General features: G+C 32.6%; 1 protein-coding gene across 9 annotated transcripts in view; it reads right to left on the bottom strand.

Annotated features, from left to right (window-relative positions):
- The window catches only part of KIF21A (kinesin family member 21A), a 150,399-nt gene that overhangs the window by 39,098 nt on the left and 94,371 nt on the right, over window positions 1-16,930 (bottom strand). For 5 of the 9 annotated variants that reach the window (XM_019452452.2, XM_053895205.1, XM_019452439.2 and 2 more), the window contains exons 11-17: window positions 16,264-16,467; window positions 10,703-10,741; window positions 6,364-6,454; window positions 5,836-5,953; window positions 5,258-5,446; window positions 4,628-4,827; window positions 3,453-3,560 (exon numbers count right to left, since the gene is read on the bottom strand). In XM_019452452.2, coding sequence (XP_019307997.1) covers window positions 3,453-3,560; window positions 4,628-4,827; window positions 5,258-5,446; window positions 5,836-5,953; window positions 6,364-6,454; window positions 10,703-10,741; window positions 16,264-16,467 — 949 coding nt within the window. The remainder of the gene's footprint in view (window positions 1-3,452; window positions 3,561-4,627; window positions 4,828-5,257; window positions 5,447-5,835; window positions 5,954-6,363; window positions 6,455-10,702; window positions 10,742-16,263; window positions 16,468-16,930) is intronic. The other 4 variants (XM_019452442.2, XM_019452446.2, XM_019452453.2 and 1 more) reach the window with 1 other exon arrangement.

Raw genomic sequence — 16,930 nt, 5'->3', positions numbered from 1 at the left:
AAGAACTTCGGAAATATTATGTTGGGTAAAGTAAATGAAAAATAAAACATGTCGGTATTGGTTACCAATTTGCTTTTAGGTACTCTATATGATAAAAGGCAATTAATTATAAACAACTTTAAGTCATTTTATAAGGCTATAATTTAGGAAGAAATTTTGGACTGAAAAAGAACACAGATCCTAGTTTTGGTTCTGTCATTTATTCAACTCTGTGATCTTGGGCAAAGCTTAGGAATTGGACTTAATCACAAACATCCCTTCTAGGACTTAAATTCTGTGATATACCAAATAACCTTCATGTTTTGTATCCCTAGTTCGAACAGATCATTCATCTCATGTTTATGCATAGTCCTATGTCATCAGATGAGAATTCTTTGAGAAACGGACACTATCTTATCACTGCTGTATCTTCATTGCCTACAACAATGATTGACATAGAGGCAAAGTTAATAAATGTTTTTAAATAAATGAACTTCCAAAAATTAAAATAAACAAATGGTTTGAAACTTGTTACTAAATTAAGTTTTTTCTTATTCAAAATCAAATCTCAAGCTCATTCATATTTTTGGTACAAAGGGTTTGAAGATGAATATGACAAGAAACAATTTACAAAGGGAGTCAATATGCACACAAAGCAATAAGTAGAAGGGCAAAGGAGTCTGAATGTTAGCTTTGTATGTGACTAGCCAGCCTCATATTTTATAACAGAATATTATATCATATATGATCCTATGTTGTAGAATAAGATTCAAAAATTCCATACTAGTAGTTAATTGTGCAATATTACTCTATCTCATATGAATTAGTTGTAAAGAAATAAGTACAGTACATTATAAGGAAATTATTCCTGTCATCCAAAAGTTTTCATTAAAAATAAATAAATATGGCATTTGTCTCTCTCTGACTTATTTCACTTAGCATAATACTAACTCCACTCATGTCACTGCAAATGGCAAGATTTCCTTCTTTAATATGTGGAATTTAAGAAACAAAAATGAGCAAAGGGAAAAAAAAGAGAGAGAGAGAGAGAGAGAGGCAAACCAAGAAACAGACTCTTTAACTGTAGAGAATAAACTGATGGTTACCAGAGGAGAGTTGGGGAAAGGGGCTGAAATAGGCTGAAGGGACTGAAGGGGCTGACAAGGATTAAGGAATGCACTTGATGAGCACTGAGTATCATATGAAGGTGTCGAATCACTATACTGTATACCTGAAACTAATATTACACTGTATGTTAACTAACCAGAACTGGAATAAAAACTTTAAAAATAAATAGCCAAAAAGTGGAAATAACCCAAATATCCACCAATTAAGGAATGCAAAAACAAAATGTGCTCTATCTATACAGTCATAAGAAGGAATGAACTACCAACACATGTAATAACATGGATGAACCTTGAAAACATCATGCTAAATGAAAGAAACCAAACACAAAAAGCTATATATATCATATATTCTATTTACAATGGGCAAATCTATGGAGACAGAAAGTATACCAGAATGGCTGCCAGGGCCAGGAAGATGGAAGAATAGGGAGTGACTGCTAATGGATATGGAGTTACTTTTTGGACTGATAAAAAATATTCTGCAATAAAATGGTAATGATTGTTGCACAATTCTGTGAATATATTAAAACCTTGAATTGTATAGTTTAAAAGAGCAAACTTTATGGCTCATGAATATATGCCAATTTTTTAATAGGAAAAAAAAAAAGAAATATAGCCTTAATACAGAAGTCATCTTGTGAAAATATCTACTTTTCTCTGTCATTACTCTCTTCTATCTCCTTAAGTTTTCTTTTTATTTCCCAGAGTAGGTTTCTATTTTCTAAAATATGCTGTATGCTCAGATTTTCTCCAGGGAGGACTTAGAAAAAGTTGAGCAAGAAAAAAGGAACAGAAGCTGAAACCTAACCAACAATGGAGAAAAGACCACGGTGGCCTCTTCTTCTGAGGAGAAAAAAAAAAAAAAAAAAAACACCATAAATGAAAACACCAAATTGCTGGGGTGCCTCTGACTCTTGCCCTTACCCCACTGTGCTCATGCTCTCTCTCTAAATAAATAAACATTAAAAAAAAAGAAATAACCATATTGCCAAAATTTAGAAAGAATAAAAAACAAATAGGCTGTAACTTAAAATCTTGACACAGCTAAAGTTAGCATGCTGGTATATATCCTTAAAATTTTTCCCTCATTTAATCAAGCATGCATATATGAAATGCTACTTTATGCTTAATGTTAAATCACAGTCATTTTTCATTTTACTATGCAGTTTCCAAATCCTAATCTTCAATAGATGAATAATAACCTATTAAATGAGATGGGCTATAATTTATTTAACTATTCTCCATACTGTCAAGTATCTTGGTTATTTTTACGTTTTTCACTATTACAAATTACTCTAGATTAAAGATTTTAATACATAACAATTTTTCTTATTTTAGATTATTTTCTTAGTCTGAGTTCATGGAAGAAGCAGGATTCTTGAGTGAAAGAATATGAAAACTTTTGCGCTCTTATTAAAGCCACCTCTAGTGAAACTGGGTTATTATTCAGGAACATCTCTAAGACTCTCTAGGTGAAACTGTCTTTGGAACCATCCTAAAATCACTATCTTATACAAGACTATAAGTAGTTACCTGATTTCCCTAGAGATAACCAATTATATCTTTGCCATTTTCTCCTATCTCATCATCTAGGAAATAAGCCTCTAACAAAATTTATAATAACATTATATTGTTTTTCATAAGCTTGTATATTGAATTCCTATAATCCATATAATAACTGCCATATTACTAAATTAATGCATACTTATTGTCCTTATGCTTATTGTCCTTAACCTGCATTTAATAGTTAAAGTTATAAGATGGGGCGCCTGGGTGGCTCAGTCGGTTGAGCGCCAACTTCGGCTCAGGTCATGATCTCGCGGTCCGTGAGTTCGAGCCCCGCATCGGGCCCCCTGTGCTGACAGCTCAAAGCCCGGAGCCTGTTTCAGATTCTGTGTCTCCCTCTCTCTGACCCTCCCCCATTCATGCTCTGTCTCTCTCTGTCTCAAAAATAAATAAACGTTAAAAAAAAAATTTTTTTTTTAAATAAATAAATAGGGGCGCCTGGGTGGCTCAATCGGTTAAGCGGCCGACTTCAGCTCAGGTCATGATCTTGTGGTCCATGAGTTCAAGCCCCGCGTCGGGCTCTGTGCTGACAGCTCAGAGCCTGGAGCCTGTTTCAGATTCTGTGTCTCCCTCTCTCTGACCCTCCCCCCATTCATGCTCTGTCTCTCTCTATCTCAAAAATAAATAAACGTTAAAAAATTTAAAAAATAAAAAAATAAAAAAATAAAAAATAAAAATAAATAAATAAAATAAAGTTATAAGAAAATTTTCTTCCATTTACTAAACAAGCTTGTTCAATGTACAAGATTTGTATATAACTGAAAGTTAAAGTCCACTCACATCTCTTTTACGTTGATCTTTTTTCAATTGAGCAATCTCTCTGTTTCTCCTAGACTCTGTCAATCTGGCTTTTTCTTGTTCTTCTTTCATTTGTTTCATTAGTCGAACCTAAAAAAATTGGGTGAACACATCTATTGGAGTTACCCTATCACAACATTCATTAAACTAATGGAAGCAAGCAGTTAGAATTCTGAATACTTAACAGAAACAAGTGGAGTTTTGTTGCACATTTTAAATCGTCAATTCTTATTTTTGTGGGATTAGTACATTTCTTTTTCTAATAACTTTTCTAATATATTCCTATCAAATTGCTTAGTGCTTTATGCTTTTTATATAAATGTTCAATTGTTCTATAATTTGAATGAATTTTTGGTACTTATTACCAGTAGCTGTGTGACCTTGAACAAATTACTTTACCTTCCTAGGTTTTCATTTTCTCATATATAAAAAATATATATAAAAAATAACAGTTCTGTGGCATTATACTATTTGAGAATTTAACAAGTAATACCTGAAGAGTGCTTATAATGATGCTTGGCATATTGTAAGCACCTAATAATTTTAGCTATTGTTGTCCTCAGCAAAGACACAACATAAGAATCTAAAACTTCCTAAATCATTTTCACATTTGCTGATTTTCACACCAAATGTTAATAAGAAAAATTCATCCCACAGAAAAAACAGATAACAGATCAGAATTCACATACTCTGTTTTGTTAAGAGAAGACAATGTGTATTCTTCTATGCATGGGAATGATAAACACTAAATTCAAGATACTTGTTACCTCTTCAGGAAAGAAGATGATCAAAAAGGAACACATAGGAGATTTTCCGTATAACTGTAGTGTTTAAGATAGTGTATATAGTGTTTATTATGTAATTTTTAATGATTTTTTTCATGTTTGAAATATTTTACATGTTTCAGGAGGAGAGATACCCATCAGAGTCAAAAGAAGCCGTATTTTCAACCACATGATTTTCAGCTACTCTGAAGAAAGGTTTTGATAATGGATGAGTGAGTGCAGGAAGCAACTTCTAATTGCCAAAAGGAAGTACATCATTTGTAAGACTCGGTTACCCTTTTATTGAGTATGGAAAGAATCACAATAATTTTTTTGTCCCAAATGAAACAAATATCCTCAACATCAGATTTTAATGCAAAATACAGTCAGTACCTTTGTTTTTTTCATTTCCATCACATCCTGCTGCAATTTCTTCAATTGCTTTTCATATTGAGACTGGTTTTTAAGCAACCTTGCATGCTCTTTCTGAGCTGTCTGAAGTCTTTGAAGTTCTTTATTCATGGCTTGAAGTTTCTTTTCATATTCAGACCTAACTTTTTTTGCCTTTTCTTCTGAATAAGACTCCACTGAGCCTAAATGACCAAAGGATATTTGCATTTGTTTCTGTGAGACACAGATTTTTCACATCACAGATTTATAACTTATGACCTTAGAGAAAAACTACCTCCCAAACACGAACTTCAAGAAGCCAGGGTATCTTTGAATTACTCTCTGTTTTATTATCTACTCTCAACTTGTTTAACAGTTTTTTGTTTTTTTTTTTATTTAATAAATGTTTCCAGCATTAAGACATTAAAACAATCAGCCACAACTTTGGACAAAATAATTAAATAGCCTAGATAGGTATCAAAATGGAAAAAAAAATAGGCAATATTTAACATGACACAAACTCATATTTAATGTGGCCACTAATGTAATTTCTTTCTTCTAAGGGAAGCAATGATAAACACCCATTTTGGCAATTTAACTGGAACCTTAATTAGAATTAAATGTAATTCTTACCTAAATTCTGGAGCACCTGGTCTCTCTCCAACTGAGTGTCCCGAATCTTATGCTGCAGCATCATTAGCTTCTCTTCATACTGCTTTTTCAGTGTCTGCAGTCTTTTCTGGCTGTTTTCTAGTTCATCAATCAGTTTTTGCTTGATTGCAATTTCACAGGTAATGTTTGCTAAGTCTGCTTGATAATTGGCTATTTATAAAGGAAGAAAATAAACATACTGCAATAGGCAACAATATCATAATTCCAGCTTTTGAGCAAGAGCATGAAAACGAGCATCTACATCCAGGCATTCACTTCGCAGCTAGAAGGAGAATATCCTGGGTAACCCCAAAACTACGAAAAGGTGGTAAATTAACAGCATTCACACTATGACAACAGATACTATTTGTACTAAATAAGAATGGAAATCACATAGTGACTAAATCCAGTAAGGGCAGAAACATGAGGCTGGAAGGGGATACACAGGTTGGCAGTTGTAAAAGCTGCCTTCATCAAGAAGGAAATGGAGAATGTTCTCTCCCCAAATTTTAAACATATTCCCCAAATGAATCTTTGTCCTTGTACTAGACAGCAAGTACCTTTTTCATCTGATTCGGAATCTGATTCATCAGAGCTTTCACCCCCTTCAATGTCATCTTCTTCTTCCTCCTCCTCTTCCTCTTCCTCCTCATGATCACTCACTTCTTGACTTTCTTCCTAAAATGTGATTTGTGACTATTAATAGTCCAATATCAGCAAAACAAACTGATTACCTCATTAGATTGCCAGAGTACAAAATACAGAAGTATACAAATTTCACCTTTCAGTACTTCAAAAATCATTCCACACTTGTAAGGGTATTACATAATTTGTCTTAAATAAAATAGTGTTTTCTCTCTCATAGTATTCTATCCACACACACACAATGCTTTCACATTGCACAAAATTGAGAGTTGCCAGTATTTTATGGCTCACATTTCTGAAGAAAAGAAATCCTTAAGCAAATAGTTTAAAATGGATGCATCATAACTATTTCCCTTTTCTACATATAAATTAGTAGCTATCGGCAACCATAAATAAGCTAAATTCAAGGACTGAAATTTACAAGTTCATTCTTTCATACTTACCACTTCTAATTCATTGTTCTCTCTTTCTGTAATACCCTTTTCTTCTTTCTTCTCTTGGTCAGTATCTGCATTATCCTCTTTACCAGCCACACTTTAAAAAAAAAAAAAGGAACAAAAAGATACAGTATTTAAGTAGAGAGGAAAGGTGTTCACTTTCGTCTCCCAGATTTTAAAAACCATCAATTACTTATGGAAATAAACTAAGAGTTTATCATTTGAGCAAAGTTATGTCTGATGCTTCAGAGGAAAGTAGAAATTGCCATTCCAGCCATAGTGACTTATCATTGGGAAAAAGATCATTTTCTAGAAACACTGAGGAATAGATTATCGCCTAGAGTATGAGATCTGAGGAGACAGCTAAGAACTATTCACAGTAACAGATAGGAGAAAATGGCAAAGATATAATTGGTTATCTCTAGGGAAATCAGGTAACTACTTATAGTCTTGTATAAGATAGTGATTTTCTCATCATCTAGGAAATAAGCCTCTAACAAAATTTATAATAACATTATATTGTTTTTCATAAGCTTGTATATTGAATTCCTATAATCCATATAATAACTGAATGTAGATGATTTAAATTCAAAGGAAATCAAAACAAATATTTTGCTTTTCTCATCTAAATATATGACTTTTCCCATCTAAATACAAAGATACAGAAGCAGCATTTTTATTGGTGACCTGATACATTTAAGAATAAATTTAAAGATCCAGAACAAATCTGTGCACCAAAGTTTGTCTACACTGGCTGCATCCGCTAGTAATGGCACAGGCTCTTTTTTCATATGCCATATCTACAGCACAGGACTCTTCTTAAAATGTTCTCACCAAAATGGGTCTTTGCACATCAAAACTGTCTGAAGTTCGGCCTAACCTTTGACTGACTAGGAAATACCAGGGTCTGCCACAAGATTGGCCATACAAATGGAAGCCTCTTCTTCAGTCTTCTGGTACTAAACAGCTCTAACTACATACTGACATTAGGTGATGTTTATAGCTAAACTAACTCAGCCCTGGTGGCCCTAAGAAGACAGTGCACACTACAGCGAGCAAAGTTTTTCACACTTAACTCACTCTTTTATGGCCTAGCAACCATGGTCAATTATACATAGAAGTTACATTTCTGTTTGCTAGACTCACACATTTAATCAAACTAAATAATACTAAGAAAGTAAACTTGAAGTAAATCTATACGTGAAAGATTTCTTCTTGTGCTACTGTAACATTTTTAAATCAAGAGTAAAAAAATACTCAAAAGGCAATATTGTCCCAATAAAATTCCCCTTGAAACAGCTTAAAAACTGTATCAAAATAACTTTGGAACCACTATCATTTCTTTCAGATATTCTGCTACACTAAAAAACTGCCCTAATACCTGGACTTGTTTTTAGCTTCTAGGCTAAAAGTTTAATCTTATTTAAGCTATGTTATTATTAAACTGTAATGTTTAACCCTAGGTCTGAATTCTTACAGATACTTTTGTATTCAGAGTAAGACAAATACTTCCCTTTGTAAGCACTTTTCAGAGTTCTTAATTTATGTTTTTTTATGTGATTACTTCTTTAATTTCTATCTTCCCCACTAAACTGTGGGCCTTGTGAGGGCAGGGATCATCTCTGTTTGACTCAGCATTATGTCCCCCATACCCAAGGGATGCACATAATAAATGTGCAGTAAGTGTTTGTTAAATATATTAATCTCTATGACTCTACATGAGAACTTCTGTTTGTCACTTCTGTGTATCTCATGCACTAATTATGTTAGAGTCTGATGGCATAAACTGAAAGATGCATAAAGATACATAGAAGACAGCATGTCACTAGAGTGAGAAGGAACTACCAGTAGAAATTTCAATAAAACAATCTTAGCTGGAAAGAAATCAAGTAAACTATAACAGGGTTCCATGAATGTTGTTAAATCATTTTGCTAGAGAAAAATGCTGATGATACGGAACGACTCTTACATCACTTGTATTATACTAGGACTGTTGATTTTCTATCATGCAGTTCCAACTGAAAATCTAGAAGGAAACTCCCTTTCATCCATCATCCCATTCAAAGGACAGTACCATGTACTCAGACTATACTTGAAGTTAAGGTTAAGGCCAGGACAGGAGAATGTGTTTGGAAAGACCTTTCTTATCAGCATTCCCCAGTCTCTCCCCTATGCAGCCTTCCTTACTCACCTGTAACTGTTGCAGCACACAATTTTTGTTATTGGTGGCCACTTCATTACATAAACTGCAACCCAAATTCTCTTTTACTCAGGTTTAGGCTTATAGCTAGATAACCACTTTATTCTAACCCTCCTATTTTCTCCAAGTCACTAGTGTCCAGCAAATATTACTTTTCACTTATATTTAAAGTTAACTCACACATTATAAGCTATTCATACCAATTCTGATACAGAAAGATCAGGAGTTATAACTTTACATTATTAATTTACCTTTATATACCACTTAAGGCTTAAGCTTTTAAAATATAAGTTGATGCTTTATAATTATTGCACCACAAATATTCAAGTTTTCCTCAATAAAGTGAGACAAATTGATATCTAAAGTAACTATCTAACCAGCAATGAAAGATAAATTTAAGTTTGCATGTTACACAGAATCAGAATCTTGGAGTTGGAAGGAACACTAGTGATCATGTGGTTTAGCCTCTTTGACATTTGACGACAAATGTCAACATTTTTGTTGACAACCTAAAAAGCTGTGTTGTGGGGAAATTAATCTACTCAAGGGGACTAAAACCAGTGTCTTGACTGCAGGTCAGTATTCTAGAATCTTATGCTTCAAGTTCAGGGAAGTATCAGCATCACTGAGAAGCTTATTAGATAAGCAAAATCTCAGGCTCTAGTTCAGTTTTAACTGAATCAGAATCTTCATTTTATCAAACCAGCCAAGTGATTTGTATGTATATTCATGTTTGAAAAGCCCTATCCTAGAGCACAAAACTACTCTGTTTTTGCTATCCTTTAAGGACGGTATAAAACTTGGAAACAAACTTTACTCACTAAAGGCACTTAAAGGACTTGAATATCTTAAGGCAGAAGACTCCTTCTATATACGTTAACCATGTATTTTATTTTGACCTTCTGAAAGAGAAGAAATCTCACATTTTTAATGCCATGATCTAATTCTAATGACAAATATAATGTTCTAAATATGCTAATTAGTTGAGTTCTAGTACAACTTATAATTAGAGTTATATTCTCATTATTAAATACTTTAAATAAGTTATAGAATTATAGAATAAATTATAGGTATTGTTGAATACTATATAATATGTGGAATATAATTGTGGGATGTAAACTATTAAATAATTTCAATAAAATATAATTTTTAAGTTTTCATATTTAAAATAAGATATTACTATAACTGATGATTACATAGTAAAAGTTCTCAAACAGCTTATTTTAAGTAAGAGATGAAATTTCTAAACTGGTGCTTCTAAAATATTTAAATATTACTTTCTTAATCATTTTGATTATATAATCTGGAGGTTTATTCAGAAAAATCTATGAAGAGAAGTTATGATAAGTAAAATACTACTTGATCCTGGTTTAAATAACTATAATTCTGAATGACTAAAATGCAAATTTTTATTATATAAGGAGTTCAGAAATGTGCGTCTAAATTTTGCTCAAACTTAAATGAGAAAAGAAAATATCTCATTTTGACACTCACCTCAAATACATATTAAAAGCAACACTTGTTTTAATAATTCAACTTAAGAATGTCTTGGATAGCTTATCTGTAATAATGCTATAGTTTCCTTTTGCTTTGTTGCCATTTAATGTTGTTTTCCAACAACAAATATTACAAATATTCATATATACAAATACATCTATATTTGTATACAAATACATTTGTATATACAAATATTATACAAAATAAGAAAGAGGGAGAGAAAAATCCACCTGTGACTTAGCATGGGCTGCAACAAAATCTCAATTCCCACCCAATTAAAAGTTCCCAGTCTGCTCACAAGTTTCTGGAAGATACATTCTGAAAGTCAATGGTGAGTTTTGGGGGGCATCATTTTTAACCTAAAAAAGGTAAGTCATTAAACACTATCATAATTAGGATAATTTATTCTGAAATCACATGAAATTGCCTGAATTTTAATCCATGTAACTTGTGAGGGTTTTATTCTTAAAAAGCTGTTTTTAAAAATACATTTGGTGTATTTGTCAATTTTATAAAATCATCATTAATTTTAGGAGCACCAAGCTAATCTAGTCTGAAACAATCTATAATTCTATAACACATTTCCTTGTGAATGGCAACTAAGTATTTAAATGACATTTTAATAAAAAACCTGGGAAATATTCCAACCTTCTTTCTTCTCGATTGCTTTCCTCAAGTTTCTGTAGCCTTCAAAATCACGAGGCACAGTATTGGAAGGCCAAGCCAATGAAGGACAAACCAGACAGTAAAAAGCGAAAGTGGTAAGAAGGTAAAAATGATACATGAGCTTGAAGACTTTAAAATAAATTTTAAAAGATATCATCAAAGGACAATACACAGTAAAAAGGCAATACATTTTGAATGAATAAAAAGTAAGTAGAAAAACAAGCAGCATTATATCTAAGAAGAATATATAGACTATCAGTTGAAGCTATTCAGCAATTAAATGCATAGTCTCAGTTTATATAACTTGGTAAGTATTGAGAGTGTTTGGATGCCATTGCTTTTTTAAATCTTTTTAAAATGGATCGATTTTCTCAGCTTCCCCCAAAAAGCCTACTTTCAATGATATCCTCTTCCTTTTAAACCTTCACATAAGACTTCTTCATGGCATCATTAAAAGAACGTCAAAAAGTAATGCCTTTCTACCATAATATGAAAATACCATTAATACTACATACTAGAAAACTACGTTTAAAACTTCTTTTCTATTTTTAATATACTACACGTGAACATCACTAAATCTAAAAAAAATTTGTATTTCAAAATTATATATGAAATGGTGTTACAGTCAAATGAATATGGTTGTTATGATGTCAGTGAAAACTGTAATTTTATTAAATGAAAATAAAATGTCATATCACTGTACTAATAATTAGAAACTATCAAAAGGACTAAGGCAAAGGTGGCAATAAAATGGGGAATGTAGTACTTTCCATTAGTAAGATTGTTTCTCAATCAGAAAAGTATAAGAAAAATTATAACTATGTACTTAGAACCTTTGAAATATAATTTAAACAATACCCAATACACAGAATTGGGGATCTTTACTCAATGGAATGTACTGAATACCAATATTTGTCATATAAACAAAAAGATAGATGTGCTAGGCTCTGATTAAGCACATAGCAATCTTGATATAGCACACTTCTCACCAGAATTCCAAATATATTTTTCAGAATCATCAATATTTTTAAATGAAAAGACTGAGTCTTAAGTATAAATTATTTCATCAAGCCAGTTATTTTCATGTGCTTGCACCTGCGATTGGTTTTCACAATCAATGTATATATTGCTATTATAAGAAGAGACTAGCAATCTTTCTGGGAAAAAATTCTAGAGTGATATTCAATAGGGATCAAAAGTTCCAGTATAATGGCTAGAAAAAGGAAAATAAAGCCATCACCTAAGAAATCTATGTGTTTCTAGAGTTTCAACCTGACACCACTAAACACAAGGATAATGCAGTCTGATGAATTAGTAAAGTTTTTTTTTTATAATTCAAGTCATTTAAAGCTAGATATCCAAAAACATGGGGAATAATGCCTAATCTAGTCTTATACTGATGAAAATGAGCCACTGTGGCTCAAAGGATATGGTTTCCTGGCAAAGAGCTTAAATTTCCTGTGTTTAATATGCAGAATTTTTGTTTACCTTATACAAGAGGACTGTATTAAAATGTATGGATGACATGAGCTAATAAGTAGATAAACTTAGGATGCCTTTTCAATTGTTACTTGGAAGAACATTGTGACAAATCGTTCAAAAGACAGTGGAGGGGCAGAAAAAGAATAATCTGATATTTCTCCATAATTTAAAGGAGTTTTTACTTCATTTCATTCCATCACATGGAGAAGGGCTGTTTCTTCCATAAAGAGGAGAGACTCAGGTCACAACCTCATGGTTCGTGGGTCGAGCCCCGTGTTGGGCTCTGTGCTGACAGCTCAGAGCCTGAAGCCTATTCAGATTTTGTGTCTCCCTCTCTCTCTGCCCCTTCCCTGCTCATGCTTTGTGTGTGTGTCTCTCTCTCAAAAATAAGTAAACATTTAAAAAAAGAGGAGAGAGAGAGAATGACAAACCTTGCCAACAATTTTAACTTTTATGTTACTGAAAAATAGGTAATACAGTCTCTTCAATTATTTACCTGATTTTGTTACACTCCCTTATCTATATGTATGGATGATTCTATAGCTCAATAGAAAATATGCACAGACAGGTAGAAGAATAAACCTTAAACCTCCAGATATTAGCTAGTTGTAGATTTGATAAAGACTTTGATGCAGAAGAAAGTTAAACTTTCATGTAAAATGGGACTTATGACATCCTCCTTGAACATAAATGCAGTTTCTGACATAAAAATAACCCAGCTACCGCTCCTCCTACCAACACTTAACTTTTATCAGAGGCCCCATAGTCACTACAACCAAAAACTGACAAATAAAAAACACAGTAAATTAAAAGAAATGGAGCTTCTAAATAATTTGTGGCTTTAGTGGGGAGGAAAAGAAAGCGGCTATGAGAATGAGGACAGCGTAGGAAATCTGAACCCATAAATGAATCCCCAGATAGATCCTGAAAACTCTCAGCTAAAAGAGGGTAAAAATCTTCCTTACATAACTTGATCTTTTTTTTTTTCCTTCATGAGGTTGCTGTCCAAAATCTCAGTATTTGAATTAATGGTTCCTCTTTCAAAATTACAAACATCCTTAAAAAGAGGCTTATTGGTTATAAGTCACTTCACTGGCACGGATGCCTTTAGCCAGATGGCTTTGCTACCAAATGTAAATTTAAGGGGAGGAGAGAAGGAAGTACATGAGTTTGGAATTGGAAATAGTTCGTTTGGAGTGGGGTAGAATTACATGAGAGCTGACTGGAGCAAGGCAGGTAGCATAAGGACACAGGGGGTCAGCAGATGGAATAAAAAGGATGCTAAGGCACAAATTCACACTTTTCCTCCAAAGGTTGCCTACATCCATGAAAGGAGAGAAAGTTTCTTTTCCATTTTTTTCCTTTTCCTCTTCCCTTCTGAATTGCTCTTACCACACTACAAAATGGGTAAAAATCACTTTATGTGAGTCATCATAACATTTTCTAGAGAAAAATTAGTCCCAAATTCCAAAGAATTTTTTAAATGAACTAAATGAACTTATTCTGTACGTAGGGTTGAGGCAGAACCCAAATTTTACAATGCTCTCTCTGATGAATAAAATAAATATGAGGGATGTAAAACAACACAATCAGAATCAATACACCTAAACGGGAACTACTGTCTCCAAGGAATTCCTATAGAAGACTAAACACTAACTTCAGTAAAGCTGCAGTCATTCTAAATACTCCTGGAACTCTTTGTTTATTATTTGTTTGTTTCAACCTGTAGCAAACCCTTTAGCTAAAATGACAGCTTGCCTACATTTTAAAAATAGGAATTTACATTACATGCAACCTAAAAGTTATTGGGATCTACAGCAAAGTTAACAATGATGAACGAAATGCTTTAATCAAGCTAAGTAAAACAGTATTCATTTTCATGTTTAAATCCACAACAAGGTTTGAATGGAGTGTGGTAAGAAAAACTATTAAATTTACTATATGGATATAAATATATATAAATATAAATGCATAAATTGGTTCTAAAGGCTTTCACACAGTTTATGGTTTGCAAGAAAATTTTTCCTTTCTAGGTTCATACTACATTATGTAGGTTTTAGTTCTACAAAGACACATTATAGCATGTATATGAAAATGCTTTATGAAGCCTTTTCTGAAGTATCATATTATGAGTTACTAATTTGTTTTTCTCATTCTAAGCTATCACTCATTTTTTTTTCTACAGGTAATTAAGGCACTACCTCTAAATTTACTTTATCCAGTTTAGTTTTTTTCCCCATCAAAAATTTTTTAATCTCATATCACTTTTTGTTAAAAAATTACTTATTTTTTCACTTGGGTTCTCATGTTTAAATACATTTGTTCGATGAGGTCTTCTTAGCAATAATATCTGCTATTATTTTTATCATAATAATTACTACATCTACCATAATCACTGAAATTATCAACTTTTCAATTTGAAATGAAAGCTGTTTAATTTTTTTATCTTAAAAGCAACAGGGACAAATCTTAATAATAAAATGTTTTTCTTCTAGTACTATAATCAAAATGCTTACTGCCCTGCACTGTCACAAAGATAACCTCTATCAGAAGTATTATTTTAGGATACCTATGATCACTATAAACATGTCAAAAACAACCTAGGTTTCTATTGGAATCCCTATTTTTCATTATTCATACCAAACAGGTGATTATGGTAACATCTCTAAATTTACCTCAAAACAAAAGAGCAGAATCAGCTCATGACCTTGAGAAACAGACCTTGCTTATAGTTACTATTTATGAACACAAACCACCAAGACCTTTAAAAACAAATCAAACCATTTGATATTTTGACCAACTATAGAACTGAATTATACAAGAAAATAGTAAGTCATGAGCAAAAGCCCCATTTTCACTCAAGCAGTATGTTGGATCATATAATTCTGTGATCACGGTTTTGTTTTTAACAGCCTTGCATTAAAGCTAATCATTATGTATCTTAATGCTGCCATAATCAGTCATCCATGAAAAAAACCTATTAAGACATTAGTATCTTAAGAATGCAAATTCAGTTGCAATGCCTCCTAACCATAAATGTGTAACTCCTTGTTTTCATTATTCAAATCATTCCTTTTTAACTCAAAGACACTACAGCAGAATTAATTTGAAAAATTTAAACCTCCAATTACTTAGTCAACTGACTGTTCAAGGAAGAAATGCCTGGTTGCCTAAAAATTTCTAAGTAGACTGAGCAAAGCAGTTTAAATGTCAATAATAATTCTACAAAGCAAGCCTCTTGTAACAAACCATTTGATAGCTGTGCTCACTTTTGAATATCTAGCCAAAAATGCTTAAAATTAATTTGACTGGCATATCCAAAATATGTTTAGTAGGTAATGTGACTGCACCACAGAATCAGTATGTAGACACATAAAGAATTTGTGACTATTTAACCACCCACACATTACAAGTGGTCAAATTTTTATTTTCCTCTTCTTTGCACCCAGTTGGTTTCAGAGGAAGATATTATCAGGATGCAACGAAAAGAAAGCCTAGAACAGTGGTGAAAAGCTGAGTGACTCCTTGCTGAAAGATTCAAAAAGCCTAAAATAGCATAAATAACTTTGACATAATCAAATTAGAAGCCCTGCAGAAAATACTGAAGAGACCAAATGACATTAAATGACAGTCTGATGGATTAGTTTAGCCTTTAGTTAAACTAATCTAGACAGGAATCAGATTATATCCAGGAGACTACTTAATTGCATTAGAAAATGAGAAAGAAATGAAAACAGTGAGTTGTGATGGTAGAACAAGCTTTGCAGAAAAGATGAGTGGAATGCAAAAGCAGCTATTTCAAAAACAATAAAATAATTTCTAATAGAAATTTTACCTTGTCATAGTCTAAAAATCCACTATATTATTATAATTAAACTTATTTTTCTTACGTACAAGTAGAGATAAACAATTAAAAGTATATCATTGCAATTGTCAGCTAATTTAAATGACATTTCTTTCATTAATATACTGTGAAACTATGTATACTCACTGTAATTGCAAATTAAGATATTCTGTAAAGAAAAACAGGGATTCATATAACAGTGATTTTATAACACTACCTTTTCTTCTTCCTCTTTTCTTTCCTTTTCAGCTTCTCTAAATCTTTCTTAGCTAGATCTATAATTTCAATGGTCTCTTTGTCTGACGACAGTACAGTAGGAGAGAAAGCTGACGATCCACTGAAATACGGTGATCTTGCTGTGGCTCTCGTCAAGTTTTTTCGAAGGTTCTCATTCACTGCTTCACTTTCTAATAATTTTGCCCTAGTGAATAAAAATATTTAAACAAGAAACATTTCTCATTGTAGTAATACAATTCATAGCATAAACTTTACCACCTGCACCATTTCTAAGTGTATAGTCTGCAGCACAGTAACTCACACTGTTGTGCCACCATGGCCACCATCCATCTCCAGAACTCTTTCAAACTCTTTCATCTTGTTCAACTACCCATTAAGCATTAACTCCTCATCTCCCTCTCCTCCCAGCCCCTCACAACCACCATTACGCTTTCTGTCTCTACAAATCTGACTACTCTAGGAATTAATTGGGGAACATTTTAAATATGCTGTTTTGTATGCCAAAAAGTTTTCCAAAATGTATTTCAACATTGCTACAAGGTAGCATTTTTTAAAATAAATGTGCTCAAAAACATTAATGTTTAGGATTTTTTTAATTCCCTGAATAAGTAATTATAAATTTGAAATAACATTCTTAGTGCTCAAAA

The sequence above is a fragment of the Panthera pardus genome, unplaced genomic scaffold, assembly GCF_024362965.1.
Source record: "Panthera pardus isolate Hobbes unplaced genomic scaffold, ASM2436296v1 HiC_scaffold_6, whole genome shotgun sequence".
In the NCBI taxonomy this organism is placed as follows: domain Eukaryota; kingdom Metazoa; phylum Chordata; class Mammalia; order Carnivora; family Felidae; genus Panthera; species Panthera pardus.
This window is presented reverse-complemented; position numbering and strand designations above follow the sequence as displayed.